This window comes from Rutidosis leptorrhynchoides, chromosome 7 (assembly GCF_046630445.1).
Source record: "Rutidosis leptorrhynchoides isolate AG116_Rl617_1_P2 chromosome 7, CSIRO_AGI_Rlap_v1, whole genome shotgun sequence".
Lineage (NCBI taxonomy): Eukaryota > Viridiplantae > Streptophyta > Magnoliopsida > Asterales > Asteraceae > Rutidosis > Rutidosis leptorrhynchoides.
The window spans coordinates 6,493,408-6,517,975 of NC_092339.1; the positions used below are offsets into that span (position 1 = coordinate 6,493,408).

Below are 24,568 nucleotides of genomic sequence, written 5' to 3' on the forward strand. Positions count from 1 at the left end.
TAGTCTAATTTCCACAAGTGTCGTTCTTTTGTCCAAACCCCAATTATGATACAAAGCCCAATTACCCAATTTTAGTAATTAGCCCAACATCATGATTACTTCGGATTAAATAAGCATAATAATAACTTAGCTACGAGACATTAATGTAAAAAGGTTGAACATAACTTACAATGATTAAAAATAGCGTAGCGTTACACGGACAGAATTTCGACTTACACCCTTACAATATTCGCTAACATACCCTTATTATTAGAATTATAATTAAAATTAAAATTAAAATATAAATTATAAATATAAATATATCGTATGAATGGAGAAAAGAGAAAGATAGATGGATTTGTGGTGCACCAAAGCTCGATTTTTATAGGCATGTGGGCTGGAACTGGGGCTCATGCGATCGCATGGATTTATGCCTTCCAGGCCATGCGATCGCATGGCCAGCTGGGGAGGCTCATATTTGGTTGTTTTCTTCTGCCGACGGTTTTATAAATAATATAATATATTAAATAATTATAAGAATTATTTAAATATTATATTATATTTATGTGCATAGTTGACTTGTAATTTTTAGTCCGTTGCGTCGAGCGTTGAGAGTTGACTCATGTCCCGGTTCCGGATTTTCGAACGTCCTTGCGTATAATTTAATATCTTGTACTTTGCGTTTTGAATCTTGTACTCTTGTAATTTCGAGACGTTTCTTATCAATAATTGGAACCTCTTTGATTGTATTTTGTACTTTTGAGCTTTTTGGTCGTTTGCGTCTTCAATTCGTCGAATCTGTCTTTTGTCTTCACCTTTTATTATTTAAACGAATATCACTTGTAAATAGAACAATTGCAACTAAAAGCTTGTCTTTTTTGAGGAATAATGCTATGAAATATATGTTCGTTTTTAGCATTATCATATATATATATATATATATATATATATATATATATATATATATATATATATATATATATATATATATATATATATGTATTTATATTTCAATACTTTATATAATTTGTATTAACAAACAATTAGGTATATTAATAATAATAATATTAATAATATCCAAATAATACTAATAATAATAAGTATAATGATTAAAAGTAATAGAAATAATGATAGTAAAATTTTAGAATGAAAATGATAATTTTTAGTAATAATAATGATATAACAAATTACATGTGTTAAATTTTATATATTATATATTGAACATAATAAAATAACTAATACTGATTTTTATATTAATAACGAAAGTAATAATAATATTAGTATAACAATTATATTTTAACTTGTAACTACATTTAATATAATAATAGTACAATTTATTAATTATGTAATTATATCATTCATTATATGATAACATTATTTGAATATTTGATACTTATACATTATATATATATATATATATATATATATATATATATATATATATATATATATATATATATATATATATATATATATATATATATATATATATATATATATATATATATATATATACATATATACATATTTATTTACAAGTACAAGTTCGTGAATCGTCAGGAATGGTCGAAGATCAATTGAATACACGAATCAGTTCAAAATTTTTTAGACTCGACCTAACAGACTTTGCTTATCGTGTTAGAAATATTAAATCGTATCGAGAGTTTGGTTTAAAATTAGTCGAAATTTTCCGGGTCATTACAGTTCATTCATTCCATTTTTCTCGTCGTCGGGTCTTTTGCGGGCTTGATGTTGTTACCGGCGTTGTTGACTTTGTTGACTTCAGTAATTAGGCTTCGGGTTAGGTGTTCTTGAGTTGCCCGGCGAATGGTTTAGATTGGCGGTTCTGATGAGTGAAGATGCGGGGTCGGATTTATGTGTATGTGTTTTAAGCTTAGGGTTGGTGGCTTTTGTGTGATTTACATTTCAATTGTAATTCCTTATTGTACTCGTTTTGTAGTAGTCGTTCAGATTGTTTAAAACGAACAGAGTGTTTGTATTTGAGTTTTGGTCGTCTATGACTAAGTACTCTCACTACAAATCGTTATGATCTCCTCCTCGTTGCTTCACCAGAACCTCGGTTCTATTATATATATACATATTAATATTTTTGCAAAAAAAAAAAAAAAAAAAAAAATTAAGTATTTTTTTACTTTAATAATAATTGTATATATGATAAAAAAGACCAAATTTACAAATTCACCCGAGTTTGAAAAATCACATTTAGGCCTATTAACTTTGATACATTCATAAATAACTTTTTTTTTTTTTTTTTCTTCTTTTCGATTAACAACCGGTCTCGAGTGCAACTGAGCGAGGAAGAGAAATGGCAGAAACCATTGCTTTCAAAAACCTCCACAGCAGAGAATACCAAGGCCACAAGAAAAAGGTTTAATTTCACCGTTTCAATAAACCCCTAATTTATTCATCCTATTATAAACCCTAACTTTACTTTATGTTTTATTATTTTTTTCCTGGCGAATGAATCAAACAGGTACATTCAGTAGCCTGGAATTGCGTTGGGACGAAGCTTGGTTCAGGTTCTGTAGATCAAACAGCTCGTGTATGGCACATTGAACCCCATGGTCATGTGAGTAGTCTTGATGCACACCACCTGTTTGTTCAAATTACCTAATGAAATGTGTAGTTAAAAGGGTTTAGTGTTTATAATGCATCTTACTTTACCAGAACATTTACTGGATATTTATAATTTGTTATTGTATGCATATGAACTCTTGACTTAAGTTGCTGCCACTTAAATAAAAATTAAGTCACCAGATACATACAGTAGTAGCAATTGGAAGTTACATAGTCTAGGTTTTTGGGTGATGTTAGACATTAGAAAACGCTTTAACCTTTAATAATATACACATTGTTTATAAACTATTTTATGTGGATTGTTGTTTCAGAGTAAGGTTAAAGATCTTGAGCTAAAGGGGCATACTGATAGTGTTGATCAGTTATGTTGGGATCCTAAACATGCTGATTTGATTGCTACTGCATCAGGTGACAAGACCGTTCGGTTATGGGATGTTCGCAGTAAGTGATGCTAGTTTTTTTTTTCTGGTGATGATATTTTGAAGGAACTTTTTGAGTAACTGTTATGCGTACGTGTTGATACCTTAGGTGGAAAATGTTCACAGCAAGCAGAACTTAGTGGGGAGAATATTAATATTACATATAAACCAGATGGGACTCATGTAGCTGTTGGAAACAGGGTACGTTCAGCTTCCCTTCATAATTACTTGAATCTACAAGTGTTGAATTCCTGATACGTTTAGGAAGTTATTGGCTGTGGCAACTTGTTAATTCTAATTCTAATATATGTTACAGGATGATGAACTGACAATACTAGATGTTCGAAAATTCAAGCCCATACATAAGCGTAAATTCAACTATGAGGTAAAATTATATTAATTCTGAATAATATTTATATATGCTCTTTTTAAACCTTATCAGCTTCATAAAGAAGTTAAGTTATAGTTGATACCCTCATTGCTTTTTGTTTGTCAGGTAAATGAGATTGCATGGAACGTGACTGGGGATATGTTTTTCTTGACTACTGGAAATGGTAAGAATAAGTGTATAAGAATATCTAATAGGGTCATATTAATAAACTTTCATGTATAATATTAATATATTTGTTCTTGATCTATTTGTTCAGGCACTGTTGAAGTACTGGCATACCCATCTCTAAGAGCAGTTGACACCTTGACAGCTCATACTGCTGGTTGTTATTGCATTGCAATTGACCCTTTAGGAAGGTGCGTTCAACTCATCTCATTTGTATTTTATTTTTATCATACTACTATTTAGTGCTCAAGATTAAAATTTGGTCATATGCTGTAAAAAGACGTTAATTTGAGAAGATATCACATTTCGTTAATGTGTCAGATATTTTGCGGTTGGAAGTGCTGATTCCTTGGTCAGTCTTTGGGATATTTCAGAAATGCTGTGCGTGCGTACATTCACAAAGCTTGAGTGAGTTGTTCAATACCATGTTTGTGTAATTAGATATCAAAATGATGTAAATTATCATCATGTGTTAGTGTTAGATAGATATATGTTGAGATTATTTGTTCTCAGATGGCCTGTGAGGACGATAAGTTTTAATCACACGGGTGAATATATTGCTTCTGCTAGCGAAGACTTGTTCATTGACATAGTATGTTTCTTATAACTTTGGTGTCTCTAGTTATTATTTGCACGCTCTTCTCTTTATTTATAATTAATTATGTAAATGTATTAACAGTCGAATGTACAAAGTGGACGGTCTGTTCACCAAATCCCATGTCGAGCAGCCATGAATAGTGTAGAGTGGAATCCAAAGTACAACTTGCTTGCATATGCTGGTGATGACAAAAATAAGTATCAGGCTGATGAAGGTAATAAACACGTTCGAGTTGCTTAATGTTTCACATGATTTCATCACTATTTATTTATTTATCATTTTCTGTTTATGTTTATGTACAGGTGTTTTTCGGATATTTGGCTTTGAGAGCGCTTAACTTCTGGATATATGAAGGGCTGAAATGCTACCCTTGTGTACTTTTAAAGATTGCCTTTTGTATCATCTTTTTATCTAACTTTGTAAACCAAGGAATTTCTTTCATCTAGGGGTGTATCTGGTTCTTGAAAGTAAACATGAATTGGATACTGTTTAATGCATAATTCTGTGTTCTACTGATTATTTGCAATGTACACCTTGTTGAATTTAAAGGGATTGGTTTAAACAATTGTTGAATTTATACAAATGTTACTTGGTTGTAGGCACCATTAGATTTGCATGACTTTTAGCCCAGTTAAAGGTAAACGAGTCTAAATGTAACTCCTTGGATTGCAACTAAATGTTTTGTGAACTTTGTTGCTGAAAATATTATATCCCTAACAAACAAAAAAATGAACTATTTTGGATACATTAATCTTATCTTCCTGCTCGTTTCATGTAAAATAAATCTCACTTTGTTACATTTCATATTAATCTTGATTTATTTGATAATAAAAGATAACATAACAAAGTAGATATTACTTATCACTTTGTTAAAAAATGATAACACAAGCTGTGTTAAACAACGTTGCTCTTCATCAAACCCGAATTTAGATCTCTAGTACATCAACCATTTATAAACGGTTCGAAAGTCACAATGACGTTTAATAACTTCGACAAACCAGGTTCTCAACACGGGCTAACCGGACCAATATGCTTCATCCCCTTTGACGTACACATACGACGAAACAACTTCTCAAAAGTCAAGTTTCAGATCACCTAAAAAACCCAAATCAGCAAACACATTCTACAAATCAAACATATAAAAATGGGCAATTTTCAATACCTTCAACAAATCATGAATCTGCAAACAGGAACAGCTAAACCCATGGCACCAACAAGACAAATAGTAACCAAATACTGACAACACCAACTAACTGGTTTCCATTTAATCTCAACGCTCGAACTCTTCATTCTCTTCCCGTTTCCCGGCTCTTTCGACAAATCAAAACTCACGCCTTTCATCCTCAGCTCCTGAACGCATCTCGTTAAAGCTCGACTATCGTTCCTTTCCCTCTGCATCTGTCCATTCAGTTTCCAATACCTGCAAAGTTTCACCTGAACCAAAAAAATCATCATACAACAAGTCGATAAATTCACAATCATCGGGACCCACCATTTTTTACATGTTAAATTATCATTATCTTTATCATTATTAATGATGTTTTGAGTAAATAAAATGGTGAAGAAAAGGCCATGAAATAAAAAGAAAAATAAACAAAGCTGGAATATTTCAGTTCTGAGAGAGTCAATGTGTAGCTCTTTTTTAGCAATTTTTCGACCGAACAGATCTTCTTCTCTTTGCCAGAGTTTTAGAAGAAGAAGGTGACCAGGAGATTCTGATATTTCCATTAATGGATGGTCTTGAATGGCTTCGATTGTTAAAATTATTTGCTTTTGATGATCTCCAGAAACAGGGATCTCAACAACATGATGATGGGTATCGTTCGATTCTGCCATTGATGGATTTAAGCTAAACAAAAATTGAAAACAAAATTCAAGAAAGTGAAAGGACTAATAAAAAAGTAAGTAGTATGAGAATTGTTGGATTAGTATAGATATAGAATTGAATTAAAATTAAAGGATGAAAATAAAATGTAAAATGGGAATTGTATGAGATTTGATGGATTTGCAGATGAGATTTGAGTGATTTTGCATTGGATTTGTGTGAGATATTTAAAGTGCAGTGATTATTGTAACGCCTGATATTCTAACGGTCATTTTTTTTCTGCTTTCGTTTTTCTTTTAATGGCGGTCCCCCAACGGTTAGATTGTTTTAATAAAGGCGTATGTTCCGGTTTTTAAAGTTACTAGAATTTAATTAGGAATTTTGGCCGTCTAATTCTCTGTATCTTTTGGGATTGGAGTCACAATTTTGGGTTTGTGTTTTATACTTCAAATCTCCAATAAAATTACAGAGTTTTTTTGAAGAAAATTATTAATGTGGGTGGAGAATTTTTTTTCCTCGACTAGTAGTTAGAGAAACGATGTCTCTTCTATTTTAGGGTAAAGGAAAGATTTTCTACATCTCACATCCCCATAACTCGCATATGTGAGATTGTGTATTGTTGTTGTTGTTGTTGATGTATAGTTACAACTAGTTGTGGAGCTCTCGCTTCGCGCTGGGGGCTCCGTTTTGAATGCGAGTTAAAAAAAAAGTCTTGATCTATTTTGTAAAAAAGAATTTTTTTCGACATAACATTGAAGGGTTGTTCATTTTGTGAAACTTGCTTCTTTTAGTGTTCGGGTTTTATTTAAAAAAAAAAAGTTAGTAAAGTGGGGGTTCGATTTGTATTTTAATAAAAGTTAGTGGGTTAAGTTTGTGAAGTTTGAAAAAACTTTACGTATAAAGTGGGGGTTCGATTTGTATTTTAATAAAAGTTAGGGGGTTAAGTTTGTGAAAATTGAATATTAGTAAAAAAAAAAAGTTAGTAAAGTGGGGGTTCGTTTTGTATTTTAATAAAAGTTAAGGGGTTAAGCTTGTGAAATTTGAGAAAAAATATACGTATAAAGTGAGGGGTTCGCTTTGTATTTTAATGAAAGTTAAGGGGTTAAGTTTGCGAAAAGCGGAAAAATGAACAGTACTGTTCATTTTCACTTTACCTTTTAGATATAGGTATATAATGAAAGTTAAGGAGTTAATTTTCGAAAAGCGAAAAAATGAATAGTACTATTTATTTTCACTTTACCTTTTAGATATAGGTATATAATTGTTGTTAAAGAAATATTTGAGTAACTAGTTGTGGTGTAGTGGATTGACGCATTCTTCTCACATGGGAGATGCGGTTTCGAATCTTTGCATACACAATTAATTCCCAAGTTCACCCCCACATTACGTGAGATGCCTGAGTTGATGTCATTAATTTAAATCTCTTCGTGAGAGAAGATGTCTCATTAAAATAAGTCTGGCTGGGAGGTTTTACCGGATCTGTTCACGGCCTCTACCCGGACACTTTCTGTATGAATGTGTTTCCGGGTACCGTCTACCAGGTTCGACGCAAAAATCGACGTTAAAAAAAAAGGAAATACTTGATTTAATTTAATAGAAACGGATGATCTAAACAAGTTTTTAATGCAAACCTAAACAAATAGATGAAGAATAAAACAAATCAAACAGGATTAAAAATAAAAAGTTGAATATAAATTTATTGTTAATTCAATAAAAGTTTTACAGATATGATGAATTCATTATTCTTATATCTGATTTTATTTAAATACAAAAAATTGAATATTAATTTAATTTAAATTTATAAATTGAATATAATAAAATTTTTAACAGATATGAACATAAATATGAATACTCTATTGTTGTGAAGGATTAATTCCTTCATAAAATATAAATGACACCTATCTACGGAATAAAACCATACTTGTCACACCCCCCAAAATGGACCAGGGGTAATTGTGACCAATCATATCATAACACAGTTGTATAAACGAGAACGACTCTATATGAGACTTTTTAAATAAAACCTTTGTTAATAAAACAGCGGAAGCAGTAATACATGTTTACATTATTATTAAAACGTAAAATAAATGTTTATGAACTAAAATATAATATGCGATGTGGACTCCATGCAAGCATCAAATCTATCATCACAAAGTTGCAAACAGCTAGCTCAATCATCACCTGAGACAAAATATGCTTAAAGTGTCAACCAAAAAGGTTGAGTGAAATTCACAGGTTTATAAATAATATCAAAAGTTTTAGACCACAAGATTTAGTTTAAAGTTGATTGATATAGAAATATCAATCGAAAAGTGTTGCTGCATTTTGTAATATCGCTACTAAACAAGTTTACCCTATGACACCTTGTACTGTCAGTGTCGTGGAATCATTATTATGTAATCAAAGACCAACGGTCGAATGGTTAGAGACGTTACTCTCAATAGGCCTACTCACAATAATTAAGTTTGCATTTAAACGTAGCAATTAACGATATTACGGTAGGGATTTAGCATGAATCAAAGTATGACAGCATAGTTAACAATTTAGTACTTGTGTCTAAGCGTAAAACAGTTATAAAGCAAGCATGTGTCTCACCCCAAAAGTTGTAAAACAGTTATGAAACAGTAAAAAGTGGGGCTATGAAGTTCACCTTAAATAGCAGTTGAAGATAATCCACAAAGAAAAGAAATGACGGAAGTAAGTAACGGAGATCTCAACCTAGAGATATAACGTTTAGTCAGTTATGTTCTAACAAACAAAAAGTATGTTTATTAATATAAGGATTATATTAATAGTGACAATTTATAGTAAGAGTTTCTACTTTTGAAAAGTTTCCATTTAAAGCAGGTTTATAGTTTTAGAACGTTTGGGTTATAATCCTCCACATTAAGACGTTGTACAACTTCGTCCAAACTTCGTTGCTATTAAGTAAGTCGGGATGACCAGATGTAACCGGGGGTCAGGAACTTTCAGTTGGACTATAAGTCTACAACCTTTCGTTTAATCCAAAACCTTATTCCCATTATGGCAACCTAGACATCATCCACTTTACCGTAAATATCGGTGAGTTCGTATAAGTCATACGTTATCTTTTAATCATAACCTTCACCCATTATGTGAGTATAAAAATACGACATGTTTATGTATTAATAATATGATATTAATAAGTTTATTGTTATCGTATTAATAATTCGATTATCTTATATTATATACTATAAGTTATTATTATTAAATTAGTATAGTTATAAAATAAGTGTTTATTAATAATGTATTGTTATTAACTTACATTATAAGCATTATACTTTATTATATAGTATACTTAGTTATTAACCGTAAGTTATAATAATAATATTAATTTAGTATATGTAATATACTTATGTTAATCGAAAATCATACTAATATATGTTAATTCGAATATTAATTCATTAAATATTATATTTATAATTTTTATAAACTTAGTTAATTATACAATTCAGTAGGATATTTTATAAAAATAATTTTATCAAGTTTTTGTATTTATTTTCCACTTTTCTTTATATATATACTCGGTTATCAAATTTAATTAGGTAATAAATATTAAATCGACCTAAATAAATAATTTTATATTTTTTACAGGTTCTATATTATGTAAAAATATTATAAAAATTATTAAATCAAATTTTATATCAAAATATTATTTATTTAATGTTTTCTAATTATTTAACCATTGTAATCGGCCTATAATTAAATAAATAGGAAAAATAATTTAAAATTAATTTTTATATTTTTTTTAAAGTATCTAGTGATGCTACTAATCATATAAAAATTTTATAAAAATATTTAATACACGTTTGTATTTATTTTGTATTTTCTTTATTATTTCTCTCGGTTTAGAATAATGCAAAAGTAAATTTTTTTTAAATACTAATCGTCCCATTTATTTAATTTTTATAATTTTCGCATGTTTATAAAAGTATAATAATCTCAAAAAAAAATTATAATTATTTTTATTACCGTTTAATATTTTATTACGAATTTTATATTGCTTTTATGTTTAATTACTACATAATTCGTATTTAATTATAAATAATATTCCATAAATTATCAAAATTATTTTTATACATCATAATACTTATAATACTAATTATAACATGTAAAAATAATTTATATATATTAAATTCGAATTTTTAAAGAATATACAAAAAAATAAAAGCAATTTGATAAAAAATATAGAAAATACCTCAAGTACTTTCCCAAGTTTGTGAGAGAGTTTTTCCAAAGATTTGATACAAATTTTTATGAAATGGAAGTGGGTATTTATAGGAAAAAAATGGTTGGTGAAAAGAAAAAATATGAATAAAATAAAGGTGCCAATTTTGACAAAAAATAAAAACATGTTAAAAATGTTTTTAATAAGTTTTTATTTTTGAAAATATTTAGTCAAAATTCATGGGCTCATTATTTAATTTATAAAAAAATCTCTTTTTTTATAAGCTAAATATATATATATATATATATATATATATATATATATATATATATATATATATATATATATATATATATATATATATATATATATATATAATGATTAAAATAACTTATCATTTAATTAATAATTATGTTTCATATAGTTTTAAATATAATACGCATTAATATTAATATTAACTAAAGTTATTTTATATAATTAGTGTAAACTTTAGTTAACAAAAAGTGTCGACTAAAAATAAATATTTGATCAACGTCGAATTTAATTATATATTACGTATGGATAACAATCCTATAGGCAAATTAGTCAATTCAAGTATGGAAATATGAGGGTTGTTATAGTACCTACCCGTTAAAAGAAATTTCGTCCCGAAATTTAGTTGTTGCCATCAATCGGCGTTGTTCGTACATAGACGAGGATATCTACATTTTATTTGGTTTTTACGTTTCCAGGTATGCTCGGGGCCTTGCGTGAATTCCAACGGATAGAATATTGTTCTGTTTCGAGAATTAAAATCATACAAACCATAATTTCTACAAGTTCTTCTACGAAGTGCATTTTATTATTAATGCGGAGATCATTCAAAATGATGATGTTATACAAGTCATTTCAGTAAATTGGATATATAAAATGTGTTATGAATAATATCGAGCTCATTTAAAACCTTGAGTAGTTATGCCACAATATTAGGGTAGACAAAACAGAGAGTAGTTCATGAAAATTATAGTCATGAAGTTTGATAGAGATCATCATTGTTTACAACAAGAATATTGTAATGATGAATATAAGTTGAAGAATAAAGTTTTATCACTATTGAATAATATGGATAAAACGATTCGATTATAGGAAGAGTATAAACGAAGCTATCGTAAAAGAGTGATTGAGTAAATTAAATGTTCGCCTTAACTTTTGACGTAGTCACGATTGATTTCCGAAATTCAAGGGATTAATGGAAATCTTCGTAATCTATAAGATTTGATTCTCCGGTATTTACGGAATTTTGGGATTTCTTTGATTAAATGCGGTGAATTGCCTCGATTGCTGTGTTTGGAAATTTTGCTATAAATTAGCTTCTTCCGTTTCATTATCTTCACCACTTCTATACTTTCTTCCTAGACTCATACTTCCAAAAGATTTGTTAATATGCTCAATCCCGTATTGATACTTGTTATTATATTGACCATATATGCAGTCATGCTTCTTTTTCTTTTACCACCAGAGGAATCTGTTTACTTCTACTATGCTCTTGGGGTTATAGTATTTTTAATTCTCCCGTATCTTTATGTTGCTATACGCATTGATATACACGATTTGTAATTTCCGTGTTGTTATCGGGCTTTGTATTTTCCCTTATATGTCGGAGCTCTTTACCTTTTTATTCTGCTCTCGACTCTAAGTTAAGCGAGTAATGGTCCAGAATTTGTAGGTATGAAGTTTCGAATGAACCTAATGTTCTAAGCGTAATATCACGATTTGATTTGGTAAATTACCAGAATTACTGAGGATAGAACTATCAAGAATATATGTTCTTGATATGTTCAGAGATTAAGTAGAATGTAAGAGTCGTGTAACATGACAAATGATGATTATAAAGTCTATGAATCATCATCTTCCATTAAAAATTTAGCATGACTTACTGTAATATAATCACATTGGCCTGACGTCATTATATTATACTAACTCATGCTTCAATTTCCAACATTTCTTCAAAACATTTATAATTTAAACTTGAATTTTACTGAATATAGAAACTAAAATAGTTTCCTTTATAAAGATATCGCAAAGAGATACTTAATTTTGGACAAGAATCATTATGAAAATATCTTCAGAAATATAGAGGATATTTATAACGACATTTTGGAATTTCTAAGTTCGAAGGTTGATGAAGAAAAATTTTCCGCAAGCTTTTAACATAACTTCGGAGCAAGATATTCTCTAAAGATTTCATCGGATCCAGAATTACCTGGATTCTTTGAATATAGGGTTTGGTCCTTGTATTTGTCCTTGGTCTCCTCCATGGTTAGCTCAATCCGTTTTTCAGTTCCAAATTTTCTTTTGAGCTTTTCCAACGTACCATTCTTTATTATCAAACTTTTGGCCATTGAGACCATCTACAATTTTGCTGTTTCCTCTGCATTTAATGCAGCCATATTTGATTCATCGGTTATCAATCCGAGATGGTTTCAAGAAATTTCGTTTTTAGATGATTAAACGCTGATTGTAATCGTCAACGGATCTAATGGTTGATGAATAGGCGTTGTTGATTTCAAAAGTAATGAACGATAATTTAGGAAGATTACACTTGCTAAAGCTTTACTTGGATTCCGATATGTCCAAATCAGAATAGGTAATTAAATTTGTATGAAAATGGTTGTTCTTTAGTGAACGGATACATATGTGGATGTAAGTAGTATAGTTACTAATTATTGAATCAGAATTTGAAGAATGTACAATGTAAGATATTAATGTGAGATATAAATATTTCTCGGGTTTTACCTACCCGTTAAAATATTTTCACAATTAACAGTTTGTACAAAAAGATTTTTAATTACAATCTTTATGAAGATATACGTTCATATATGTATTCTTCACGTATAATATAGATTTAATGAGTTAATATACTATTAAACTCATTTGATTTGCGGTTGAAGCGAGAATAAATAATCTTCAAAACTTGAGAGATTACATAATCATCGCAGAATCTTTCTTTAATGAAGTTATGAATCAATACTCCATCGTTCATTGTTATTGATATACCTCAGTATATGATGTTGATGCTCGTGGAATTCTTGTGAAATTCACAAGGCACGAATGATGTTTTCTAAAGAGTTTTGAGTACATCAAAAATGAAAGTGTAAAACCAAACATGTATTTGAATAATACACTTAGTTTATTATGAAATGGAGTTTATTGTGATGAAGCAGTGATTAACGATTGTTAAGTCATTAACGAGGGATGTACATCATAGCATATTAGTGATATGAATTAACCAAGTAGTACATACTAGTTAAGATTCACACGTAATAGCTTAATACGAAAAGATTTATTATTGTTCCAAACCATATATATATATATATATATATATATATATATATATATATATATATATATATATATATATATATATATATATATATATATATATAAGTATACATATATAATTTTCAGGAAGAATGAGTCAATACATCTTAACTCATTATTACTAATATTCCTTGGTATCTATGGGGCGTATGATGTTGATATCCGAGGTACAGATTATGGTGTTTGTTGTTGGTGAAGCTGATGCTGTTGGTGGTGATGCTGTTGGTACTGGTGGTGATGCTGGTTATGCTGCTGGTGCTGCTGCTGGTGCTGCTGGTGCTCGTAGGTTTCGCACCATATTCTCCAGAGCCACCACTCGAGCGCGAAGCTCATTGACTTCTTCTATTATTCCGGGGTGATTGGCGGTTGGGAAAAGTGGATGCATAAGATCTAGAATTTTAGATATTATATATTCGTGACTGGATACCCTGGAAATGAGGGTGAAAATAGTGTTCCAAACGGGTTCGCCAGTAAGTGCTTCAGGTTCTTCGCCAATAGGGCAATGTGGTGGGTGAAAAGGATCACCTTCTTCACTTCTCCATTGATTAAGTAGACTACGAACTCACCCCCAATTCATCCAGAAAAGGTGATGACTAATTGGTTGGTTCATTTCGGTTACGCTGCCATTAGAGCTTGAGGAGTTCGAGGAATCAAGTGAGAAATCCATATTATCTGATCGGAATAAGGGTTTTTGTTATAAGATGAGTGTTGAATATTGAATGATATATTTGTCTTCTTGATATACATATATATAGCAAAAAGATTTCCGTAATTTACGGAGGAAATTTAGGAAAAGTGTTAGACAAAGTCTATTAAGATAGATATGATAAGATATAATAAGATATGATGTGTCTATACTCCAATAATAGCAGTATGACGTGTCGAGATCATAAAATGATAAGTATGTAATCTGATAATCTTTCGATTAAAGACTTTCAATTCGTAATGGCCTATTCAGGTCTAGGGGCTTGAGCTATAGGATCCTTTAAATCGGTAATCCAAACCCTTCCATTCTAGAGTTTCGTAGACGCCATCCGTCAAGAAAATTCAATGATAAAAAATAACGAGAAATCAAAGATTTAAAAGTAATGAATATGAGTAGTGATGACATTATAATATATTTGAAATTCTCGATAACTCAATGACATTTTTCGGTTCGCAAACCGATGCATAAAGGCATAAAGCATATATGTACGTGATATCACAAGGAGGTTATATACGTTTGAGTATAAATAGTAACAAATATAGGAGTTTCAAAAATCATGGATAACATTTCATGTAATACATATGTAATACACAAAACTATGATAGATGACATAGGAATGACGAGAACGGTGTCGCATTTAAATGTGGTGGCAGAATTGAATAGTACTTAAGAAAGTGAGCAGATGATAATGCTAAAAACGAACATATATTTCATAGCATTATTCCTCAAGAAAGACAAGCTTTTAGTTGCAATTGTTCTATTTACAAGTGATATTCGTTTAAATAATAAAAGGTGAAGACAAAAGACAGATTCGACGAATTGAAGACGCAAACGACCAAAAAGCTCAAAAGTACAAAAGACAATCAAAAAGGTTCCAATTATTGATAAGAAACGTCTCGAAATTACAAGAGTACAAGATTCAAAACGCAAAGTACAAAATATAAAATTGTACGCAAGGACGTTCGAAAATCCGGAACCGGGACCAGAGTCAACTCTTAACGCTCGACGCAACGGACTAAAAATTACAAGTCTACTATGCACAAGAATATAATATAATATATAAATAATTATATTAATTATTTATATTTTATATTTATATATAAAATCCGTCGGCAAGAAAGACTCCAAAAGATGTGAGCTGTAATTTCAATCTCCGCGACTCGCGGAGTTTGAAGGCCAAAAGGGCCGCGAGTCGCGGAGCCCCAAAAATCAAAAATCCCTATAAAGCCAACCGAATTCTGATCAAAATTCATAATCTATTTCTCTCTTCTCTCATATATACGATATATATATATATATATATATATATATATATATATATATAAAATTTATATTTTAATTTTAATTTTAATTATAATTCTAATAATAAGGGTATGTTAGCGAATATTGTAAGGGTGTAAGTCGAAATTCTGTCCGTGTAACGCTACGCTATTTTTAATCATTGTAAGTTATGTTCAACCTTTTTATATTAATGTCTCGTAGCTAAGTTATTATTATGCTTATTTAAAACGAAGTAATCATGATGTTGGGATAATTACTAAAATTGGGTAATTGGGCTTTGTACCATAATTGGGGTTTGGACAAAAGAACGACACTTGTGGAAATTAGACTATGGGCTATTAATGGGCTTTATATTTGTTTAACTAAATGAAAGTTTGTTAATGTTAATATAAAGATTTACAATTGGGCGTCCCTATAAATTACCATATACACTCAATCAGACACGATGGGCGGGGTATTTATATGTACGAATAATCGTTCATTTAACCGGACACGGGAATGGATTAATAGCCACTAGAATAATTAAAACAGGGGTGAAATTACATTCAAGGGTAATTGGTGTAATTGTTAACAAAGTAGTAAAACCTTGGTTTACACGCAGTCGATAACCTGGTGTATTCATTAAACAAAGTATTAAAACCTTGTTACAATTCGAATCCCCAATTAGTTGGAATATTTAACTTCGGGTATAATAATAATTTGACGAGGACACTCGCACTTTATATTTATGACTGATGGACTGTTATGGACAAAAACCAGACGGACAGATTAAATAATCCAGGACAAAGGACAATTAACCCATGGGCATAAAACTAAAATCAACACGTCAAACATCATGATTACGGAAGTTTAAATAAGCATAATTCTTTTATTTCATATTTAATTTCCTTTATTTTATATTTAATTGCACTTCTAATTATCGCACTTTTATTTATTGTTATTTAATCGCACTTTTAATTATCGTACTTTTTAATTATCGCAAGTTTATTTTATCGCATTTTTATTATCCGCAATTTCATTATCGTTATTTACTTTACGCTTTAAATTAAGTCTTTTATTTATTTAATATTTTACATTAGGTTTTAACTGCGACTAAAGTTTTAAAATCGACAAACCGGTCATTAAACGGTAAAAACCCCCCTTTATAATAATAATATTACTTATATATATATTTGTATTTTTATAAAAGTAAATTAATATAGCGTTGAGCTTTGTTTAAAGATTTCCCTGTGGAACGAACCGGAATTACTAAAAACTACACTACTGTATGATTAGGTACACTGCCTATAAGTGTTGTAGCAAGGTTTAAGTATATCCATTCTATAAATAAATAAATATCTTGTGTAAAATTGTATCGTATTTAATAGTTTTTCCTAGTAAAATATAAACTATTTTGTATACACCTCGCACTACATCAAGTATTTTTGGCGCCGCTGCCGGGGAACTCTCTTAAAAGCCGGAAGCGGAACGCTAATATAAAAAAAAAATTTTAGCTTACTTTTATTAAAATTCGTTTTTGTAAAAATACGTTTTAAATATTCGAAAATATAAAAAGAAAAACAAAAATATAAGTATTTTTAAGATTTTGTTAAATATTTAAGTTTTATAAGTTTCTTTATTTCTATTTTAGTTTATAAAAATATAAGTTTTATTAACTATCTTTTATTTATAGAAAAAAAATTAAAAACAGAAAAAAAAATAAATAAATAAAGAAAAAAACGCGTCGAATTTAAAGCTGTCATCTGAATTTTTGAACCCCGCGACTCGCGGGGTTTGATGCAATAAATACCGCGACTCGCGGAGGGTACCTGACACACGGACAGAAGCCCTAATTCAGCATTAATTACGGGTTTTAATTAATTATAATTATTATTTAACCCTAATTATTATTATTATTATTATTAGTTTTATTTTTACTTTTACTTTTTATTTAATTTATGTATTTAGTATTAATTAGTTTTATTAAATTGTAAAATTAGTAGTTTTATTAAATAAAAAATATAAAAATAATATTTTTATAAAAATTGTACTTTTTACAACTTTTTATATATTTTTATATTTTGTCCCTTTTTAATCATTGTAGCGTAATATTTGTATTTTTAGCTCATATTTAATTTTAAACTTAGTTTTTGCCATAGTTATTTTTACTCCTAGATTTTTAGGCTTTGCCGTAGAATTCCTTAAGTGCTTTTTCTTTAGACTAAGATTTAGGTACTTTAGAATTTTGCGACGCCTTTTTAAGTTTTAGTTTCTTTTTAAGTTATTTCCATTTGGGATATAGTTTTACTTGTAAGCTTTAAGACGCAACTTTTAGTTTTAAATTTTTAGTTCCTTTTTAAGTTTAGACGCGCTATTTTCTTATTTCTCGACGCCTTTTACCTATGTATCAATTATCATTCCAATTAGTAATCTCAATTTGCGATTATAATTTTAAGTTAGTGATAGTAATAAGGTTGGGTTAGTCGAGTATTTTTAAGTTCTATAAGTCATTTCTTTTTATTTCTTATTTTCCTACGCCTTTTATTTTTCAACCCTTTTCTTTTTCTTTTCTGACACGCTATTTTTCTCTCTTATTTATCGCTATTCTAGTTTTAGGACATAGATTTTTATTCTACTTCTTATCTAAATTTCTTAAAATTACGAAAATTTATTTTAAGTGGTTAAATTAATAGACATCAAAATTTTCTGGTTCGTAGTAATAGTTGGATTTGTACGTGGACCGGGTTATTGGAGCCAAACAGTCCTCAATTATATTGAGACCAAACGAATCCTGCCCCTCTGCTGCATCTTTTGGCTATTCGAAACATGGGCAAAATCAGAAAAGTCTATTGGTTGGATAACTTATTATAATTTTTCTTTCCTTTTTAAAAACTAATAGGATATTCAGTGAATGCACCGAGCAAGACGTTCACCACCTTTTGTACGTTCACCACCTGTAACTAGATCAAGACATTTAGCAAATATAACTGCCGTTGATTTTTCTTTAGAATCGTCATCCAGTCGACCAAGTACTTCAGTTCAAATCTCCGATAATCCATTTTTTGAACCCGACCTCACAATTGAGAATCCAGAGAATATTCAGGAACGGTTCGTAGATCCTGAACCATTAAACTTTCCTCCGGAGCCACCAATCATTCAAACAGAGATTGTTGAGGAACGAACCATTAAATCAGAATCATCTAGTGATTCCGATTCAACAAATTCAATTATGGAGAATCTGGAACCTTTAAGTATGGAAGACCGAATGAGAGCTAAACGCACTGGCCAAGGTCACGCAATTACTCATCCAGACATTAATGCGCCAGATTATGAAATCAAAGGACAAATTCTACACATGGTGACTAATCAATGCCAATTTAGTGGTGCGCCGAAGGAAGATCCAAATGAACATCTACGTACCTTTAATAGGATCTGCACACTATTTAAAATCCGAGAAGTGGAGGATGAACAGATATATCTCATGTTATTTCCCTGGACTTTAAAGGGAGAAGCCAAAGATTGGTTGGAATCGTTACCTGAAGGGGCGATTGATACATGGGACGTTTTAGTTGACAAATTTCTTAAACAATTCTTTCCTGCATCTAAAGCCGTAAGACTTCAAGCAGAAATTGTTACGTTCACACAGAAGCCAAATGAAACTCTATATGAGGCGTGGACAAGATATGGAAAGTTATTAAGAGGATGTCCGCAACATGGTTTAGACACCTGTCAAATAGTACAAATATTCTACCAAGGATGCGACATCACTACAAGGAAAGACATAGATATAGCAGCTGGTGGTTCTATTATGAAGAAAACCGAAACTGATGCTTACAAAATTATTGATAACACTGCTTCCCACTCACATGAGTGGCACCAAGAAAAAGATATTATTAGATCATCTAAAGCAGCTAGAGCCGATTCTAGCCATGACTTAGATTCCATTTCCGCAAAGATAGATGCTGTGGAAAGACGAATGGAAAAGATGACTAAAGATATTCACTCAATACGAATTAGTTGTGAGCAGTGTGGAGGACTACATTTGACAAAAGATTGTCTCAGTATTGAATTAACAATGGAACAAAGAGAGAATATTTCATACATAAACCAAAGGCCTGGAAATAATTATCAGAATAATTATCAACCGCCAAGACCGATTTACAATCAAAACCAGAATTATAACCGAAATATTCCATACAACAACCAACAAGGTCCTAGCAATCAACAAGTATCCAATAATACTTACAATCAGCAAAGACCTAATTTTCAAAACAAACCACCACAACAAACCGATGATAAAAAGCCGAATTTAGAAGATATGATGACGAAGCTAGTTGAAACTCAAACACAGTTTTTCACATCTCAGAAACAAACCAATGAACAAAATGCTCAAGCATTTAGAAATCAACAAGCTTCTATTCAAAATCTGGAACAAGAAGTGAGTAACCTAGCAAGGTTAATAGGTGAAAGAAAACCGGGAAGTCTACCTAGTGATACAAACGCTAACCCCCGGAATGAAACAGCTAAAGCTATTACCACAAGAAGTGGTACAACACTTAAACCACCTGAAATACCTGTAACTTCTGATGAAACCATTCCTACTCCACAAGAACCACAACCTGATCAAGATAAGGAAAAAGAACCGGTAGTTGAAAAGATTAATGAAGATAACACAGTTAAGGATAAACCTTATGTTAAACCATACCAACCACCACTTCCTTACCCGAGTAAAATGAAGAAAGAAAAACTTGAAGCCGAGCAATCCAAATTCTTGGATATGTTTAAACAGATAAATGTAAATCTTCCTTTCATTGATGTGATTTCAGGAATGCCAAGATATGCTAAATTCTTGAAAGATCTAATCTCAAATAGAAAGAAAATGGAAGAACTCTCGGCTGTTACTATGAATGCTAATTGTTCAGCAGTGCTGTTGAATAAGATACCAGAAAAATTATCTGATCCAGGAAGTTTCACAATTCCATGTTTTCTGGGTAGTCTTAGTTCAATAGAAGCATTGGCAGACTTAGGTGCTAGTATAAATCTAATGCCGTATTCACTATACGCTAAACTAGACCTTGGAGAATTGAAACCAACCAGAATAAGCATACAACTAGCCGATAGATCAATAAAATATCCTAGAGGGATAATGGAGAACATGCTAGTTAAAGTTGGTACTTTAGTATTTCCAGTAGATTTTGTTGTTTTGGACATGGAAGAAGATTCTCAAGTTCCTCTCATATTAGGAAGACCATTCTTAAACACGGCTAAAGCAATGATAGACGTGTTCGGTAAGAAATTGACCCTAAGTATAGAGGATGAGAGTGTTACCTTTTCAGTTGATAGAGCAATGCAACAACCACAATCTGCAGATGATACATGTTATTATATTCAAACTATAGATGCACATGCAGAATTATTAGAAGAATTTCCAGAATTACAAGGAACAGGAGAATGTTCTTTAGGAGAAGGAAATGAACCAATTGATGAAGCTGAAATGTTAGCTACACTTATAGCTAATGGATATGAACCAACAACAGAAGAAATTCAAATGCTAAAAGAAGAAGACAGATATCGATATAAAGCATCGATAGAAGAACCTCCGAAATTAGAGTTAAAGCCACTTCCAAACCATTTGGAATACGCTTATTTACATGGTGAATCTGAATTACCTGTAATAATATCGTCTTCTCTTACTGAAAATGAGAAATCACAACTCATTTCTGTGTTAAAAGCTCATAAACCAGCCATTGCATGGAAGATTCATGATATTAAAGGAATAAGTCCTTCGTATTGCACACATAAAATCCTTATGGAAGAAGGTCATAAAACGTATGTGCAACGCCAACGAAGAATAAATCCTAATATGCAAGATGTAGTTAAGAAAGAGATTATTAAACTGCTAGATGCAGGTTTGATATATCCAATTTCTGATAGTCCATGGGTAAGCCCAGTTCAATGCGTACCTAAGAAGGGTGGCATGACTGTCATTACAAATGAGAAAAATGAGCTTATTCCTACTAGGACTGTAACAGGATGGCGTGTATGTATTGATTATAGAAAATTAAATGACACCACCAGAAAAGATCACTTTCCCTTACCTTTCATAGATCAAATGTTGGAAAGATTAGCCGGAAATAGTTACTATTGTTTTCTAGATGGATTTTCCGGATATTTTCAAATTCCAATAGCACCCGAAGACCAAGAGAAAACCACATTTACGTGCCCTTATGGTACTTTTGCTTACAAACGCATGCCATTTGGACTTTGCAACGCCCCTGCAACCTTTCAAAGGTGTATGATGGCGATTTTTCACGACATGATAGAAGAATGCATGGAAGTATTCATGGATGACTTTTCAGTCTTCGGTGATACATTTAAATCATGTCTAGTTAATCTGGAACGAATGCTAATTAGATGCGAACAATCAAATCTAGTACTTAATTGGGAGAAATGCCATTTCATGGTTAAAGAAGGCATCGTTCTTGGACATAAAATTTCAAAAGAAGGAATTGAAGTGGATAGAGCTAAAGTTGATGTAATTGCTAAACTTCCACATCCCACCAATGTTAGAGGAGTTAGGAGTTTTCTAGGGCATGCCGGTTTTTACCGACGTTTTATAAAAGATTTTTCTAAAATTGCCACTCCTATGAATAAACTCCTAGAAAAGGATGCTCCATTCATCTTTTCAGATGAGTGTATCAAATCTTTTAATATTCTTAAAGATAAACTCACTAATGCACCGATCATGATAACACCAAATTGGAATCTACCATTTGAACTAATGTGCGATGCAAGTGATTTTGCAATGGGAGCCGTTTTAGGACAAAGGATTGAAAAACGATTTCAACCTATATATTATGCTAGTAAGACATTACAAGGAGCACAAACGAACTATACAACTACTGAAAAAGAACTCTTTGCTATTGTCTTTGCTTTTGACAAATTTCGATCATATCTCGTTCTAGCAAAAACGGTGGTCTATACCGACCATTCTGCTCTTAAATACCTATTTTCAAAACAAGATGCTAAACCAAGATTAATCCGTTGGATCTTACTCTTACAAGAGTTTGATATTGAAATCCGAGATAAAAGAGGAGCAGAAAATCTCGCCGCTGATCATCTTTCTCGTCTTGAAAATCCCGAATTAGAAGTTCTAAATGAATCAGCCATACAAGACAACTTTCCTGATGAATATCTATTGAAGATAGATTATAAAGAAATCCCATGGTTTGCAGACTATGCAAACTACTTAGTTTGTGGATTCCTTGAAAAAGGATTATCGTACCAAAGACGAAAGAAATTCTTCAGTGATATAAAACACTATTTCTGGGAAGATCCACATCTATTTAAAAGTTGTCCCGATGGAATAATACGCCGATGTGTATTTGGAGATGAAGCTAGTAAAATTTTAAACCATTGTCACACAGGACCAACAGGAGGGCATTATGGGCCTCAACTAACAGCAAGAAAAGTTTATGAAGCTGGATTCTATTGGCCTACAATTTACAAAGACGCACACCTTCTTTGCAAATCCTGTGATGCATGTCAAAGGGCCGGAAAAATAAGTCAACGTGATGAACTGCCACAAAATGTCATCCAAGTATGTGAAGTATTTGACATTTGGGGTATTGACTTTATGGGTCCATTTCCAAAATCTCATAATAATCTATATATACTCGTAGCCATTGATTATGTATCTAAATGGGCGGAAGCACAAGCTCTCCCAACTAACGATGCACGAGTTGTAGTCAACTTTTTAAAACGTCTTTTTGCAAGGTTTGGAACACCGAAAGCTTTAATAAGTGATCGGGGTACTCATTTCTGTAATAATCAACTTGAAAAAGTTCTTAAAAGATATGGAGTAACTCATAAAATCTCCACCGCATATCATCCACAAACAAGTGGACAAGTTGAAAATACCAACCGAGCTTTAAAACGTATTCTAGAGAAAACCGTAGGATCAAATCCGAAGGAATGGTCCATTAAATTGGAGGATGCACTCTGGGCTTTTAGAACAGCCTACAAAACTCCAATTGGAACCACACCTTTTAGACTTGTTTATGGAAAAGCATGTCATCTTCCAGTAGAAATTGAACACAAAGCATTTTGGGCTTTGAAAACATGTAATCTTGATTTACATGAAGCCGGACGTCTACGATTAAGTCAACTAAACGAATTAGAAGAATTAAGACATGAAGCATACGAAAATTCGTTAATCTATAAAGAAAGAACGAAGAAATGGCATGATAAAAGAATCAGAAGTTCAAAGGAATTTAAAGAAGGAGACAGAGTTCTTCTTTTCAATTCACGATTCAAGCTATTTCCTGGAAAATTGAAATCAAGATGGTCTGGACCATTCATAGTCAAAAGAGTTTTCCCATACGGAACGATAGAATTAATAAATTCAAATGGGATTGAATTTAAAGTTAATGGTCACAGAGTTAAACATTACATACATGGTCCGATGGAAGTCGACAACGAAGTTAATCAAAATTTCGACACCACAGCTAACTAAGTGTGGGGAGAATCAAGTCTTTAAAGGATAATATGTATTTCTGTTAGAGTTAGATTGTCTGTTTTCGTGTAGTTCTCGAAAATGGAACCCGAATGGTCTTTCCCTAGCAGACCCTAAAGAACTAGTCTTCTCCCCCCATTCTGAATTTTTATTTTTTTTAGGTTTTTACGAAATGAAGACTGCCTGTGAACTAAACCATGGTCTAATGCTACACGCTTTGATCACTAAACGTAATAATGACATACTCCCGAGTGAAATAGTATCAGTAATCAGAGAAAGAATGGACGGAGTTAGAAAAGAATCCAGATGCGAAGATAATAAGTTACAATTTGGTAAAGGAAAATCAAAATCCGCAGCGAAAAGAAGAGCACGACACCTAGAAAGATGTCACAAATGCGGAAAATGGTCACATGGAGGTAAATGTTCAAATAATCAAACCTATTCAAATACCGAATTTGTTACTTTATGCAGAGACGGACCGTTCATATGTTTAGAAGAAAAGATACTGAATGCTCGAGGTTACGCCTATGTAGCCATGGAAAACCAATTAAACCGACTATCTT

The 24,568-nt window shown here is 31.3% G+C and overlaps 2 protein-coding genes across 2 annotated transcripts; one reads left to right on the top strand and one right to left on the bottom strand.

Annotated features, from left to right (window-relative positions):
* The first annotated feature begins 2,271 nt into the window (after positions 1–2,271).
* LOC139858151 (THO complex subunit 3) lies at positions 2,272–4,719 on the top strand. Its single transcript, XM_071847003.1, has 11 exons — positions 2,272–2,368; positions 2,474–2,569; positions 2,889–3,018; positions 3,106–3,197; positions 3,313–3,381; positions 3,493–3,550; positions 3,644–3,743; positions 3,874–3,960; positions 4,066–4,144; positions 4,232–4,364; positions 4,453–4,719. The coding sequence occupies exons 1-11, from the start codon at positions 2,306–2,308 to the stop codon at positions 4,485–4,487; spliced, it is 942 nt and encodes a 313-aa protein (XP_071703104.1). The 5' UTR covers positions 2,272–2,305; the 3' UTR covers positions 4,488–4,719.
* Positions 4,720–4,919: 200 nt separating this feature from the next.
* LOC139856820 (uncharacterized) lies at positions 4,920–6,008 on the bottom strand. The gene is made up of 2 exons (XM_071845527.1): positions 5,313–6,008; positions 4,920–5,245 (listed from the first exon to the last, which is right to left on the bottom strand). The coding sequence occupies exon 1, from the start codon at positions 5,984–5,986 to the stop codon at positions 5,315–5,317; it is 672 nt and encodes a 223-aa protein (XP_071701628.1). The 5' UTR covers positions 5,987–6,008; the 3' UTR covers positions 4,920–5,245; positions 5,313–5,314.
* Between the last annotated feature and the right edge of the window lie 18,560 nt (positions 6,009–24,568).

Bases quoted from the DNA above. Each gene is read 5' to 3' on its own strand.
- LOC139858151 (XM_071847003.1), top strand. From the start codon at position 2,306: ATGGCAGAAACCATTGCTTTCAAAAACCTCCACAGCAGAGAATACCAA. The intron at 3,551-3,643 runs GTAAGAATAAGT...CTATTTGTTCAG, and splicing joins TTTCTTGACTACTGGAAATG to GCACTGTTGAAGTACTGGCA. The intron at 3,744-3,873 runs GTGCGTTCAACT...TTAATGTGTCAG, and splicing joins GCAATTGACCCTTTAGGAAG to ATATTTTGCGGTTGGAAGTG.
- LOC139856820 (XM_071845527.1), bottom strand. From the start codon at position 5,986: ATGGCAGAATCGAACGATACCCATCATCATGTTGTTGAGATCCCTGTT.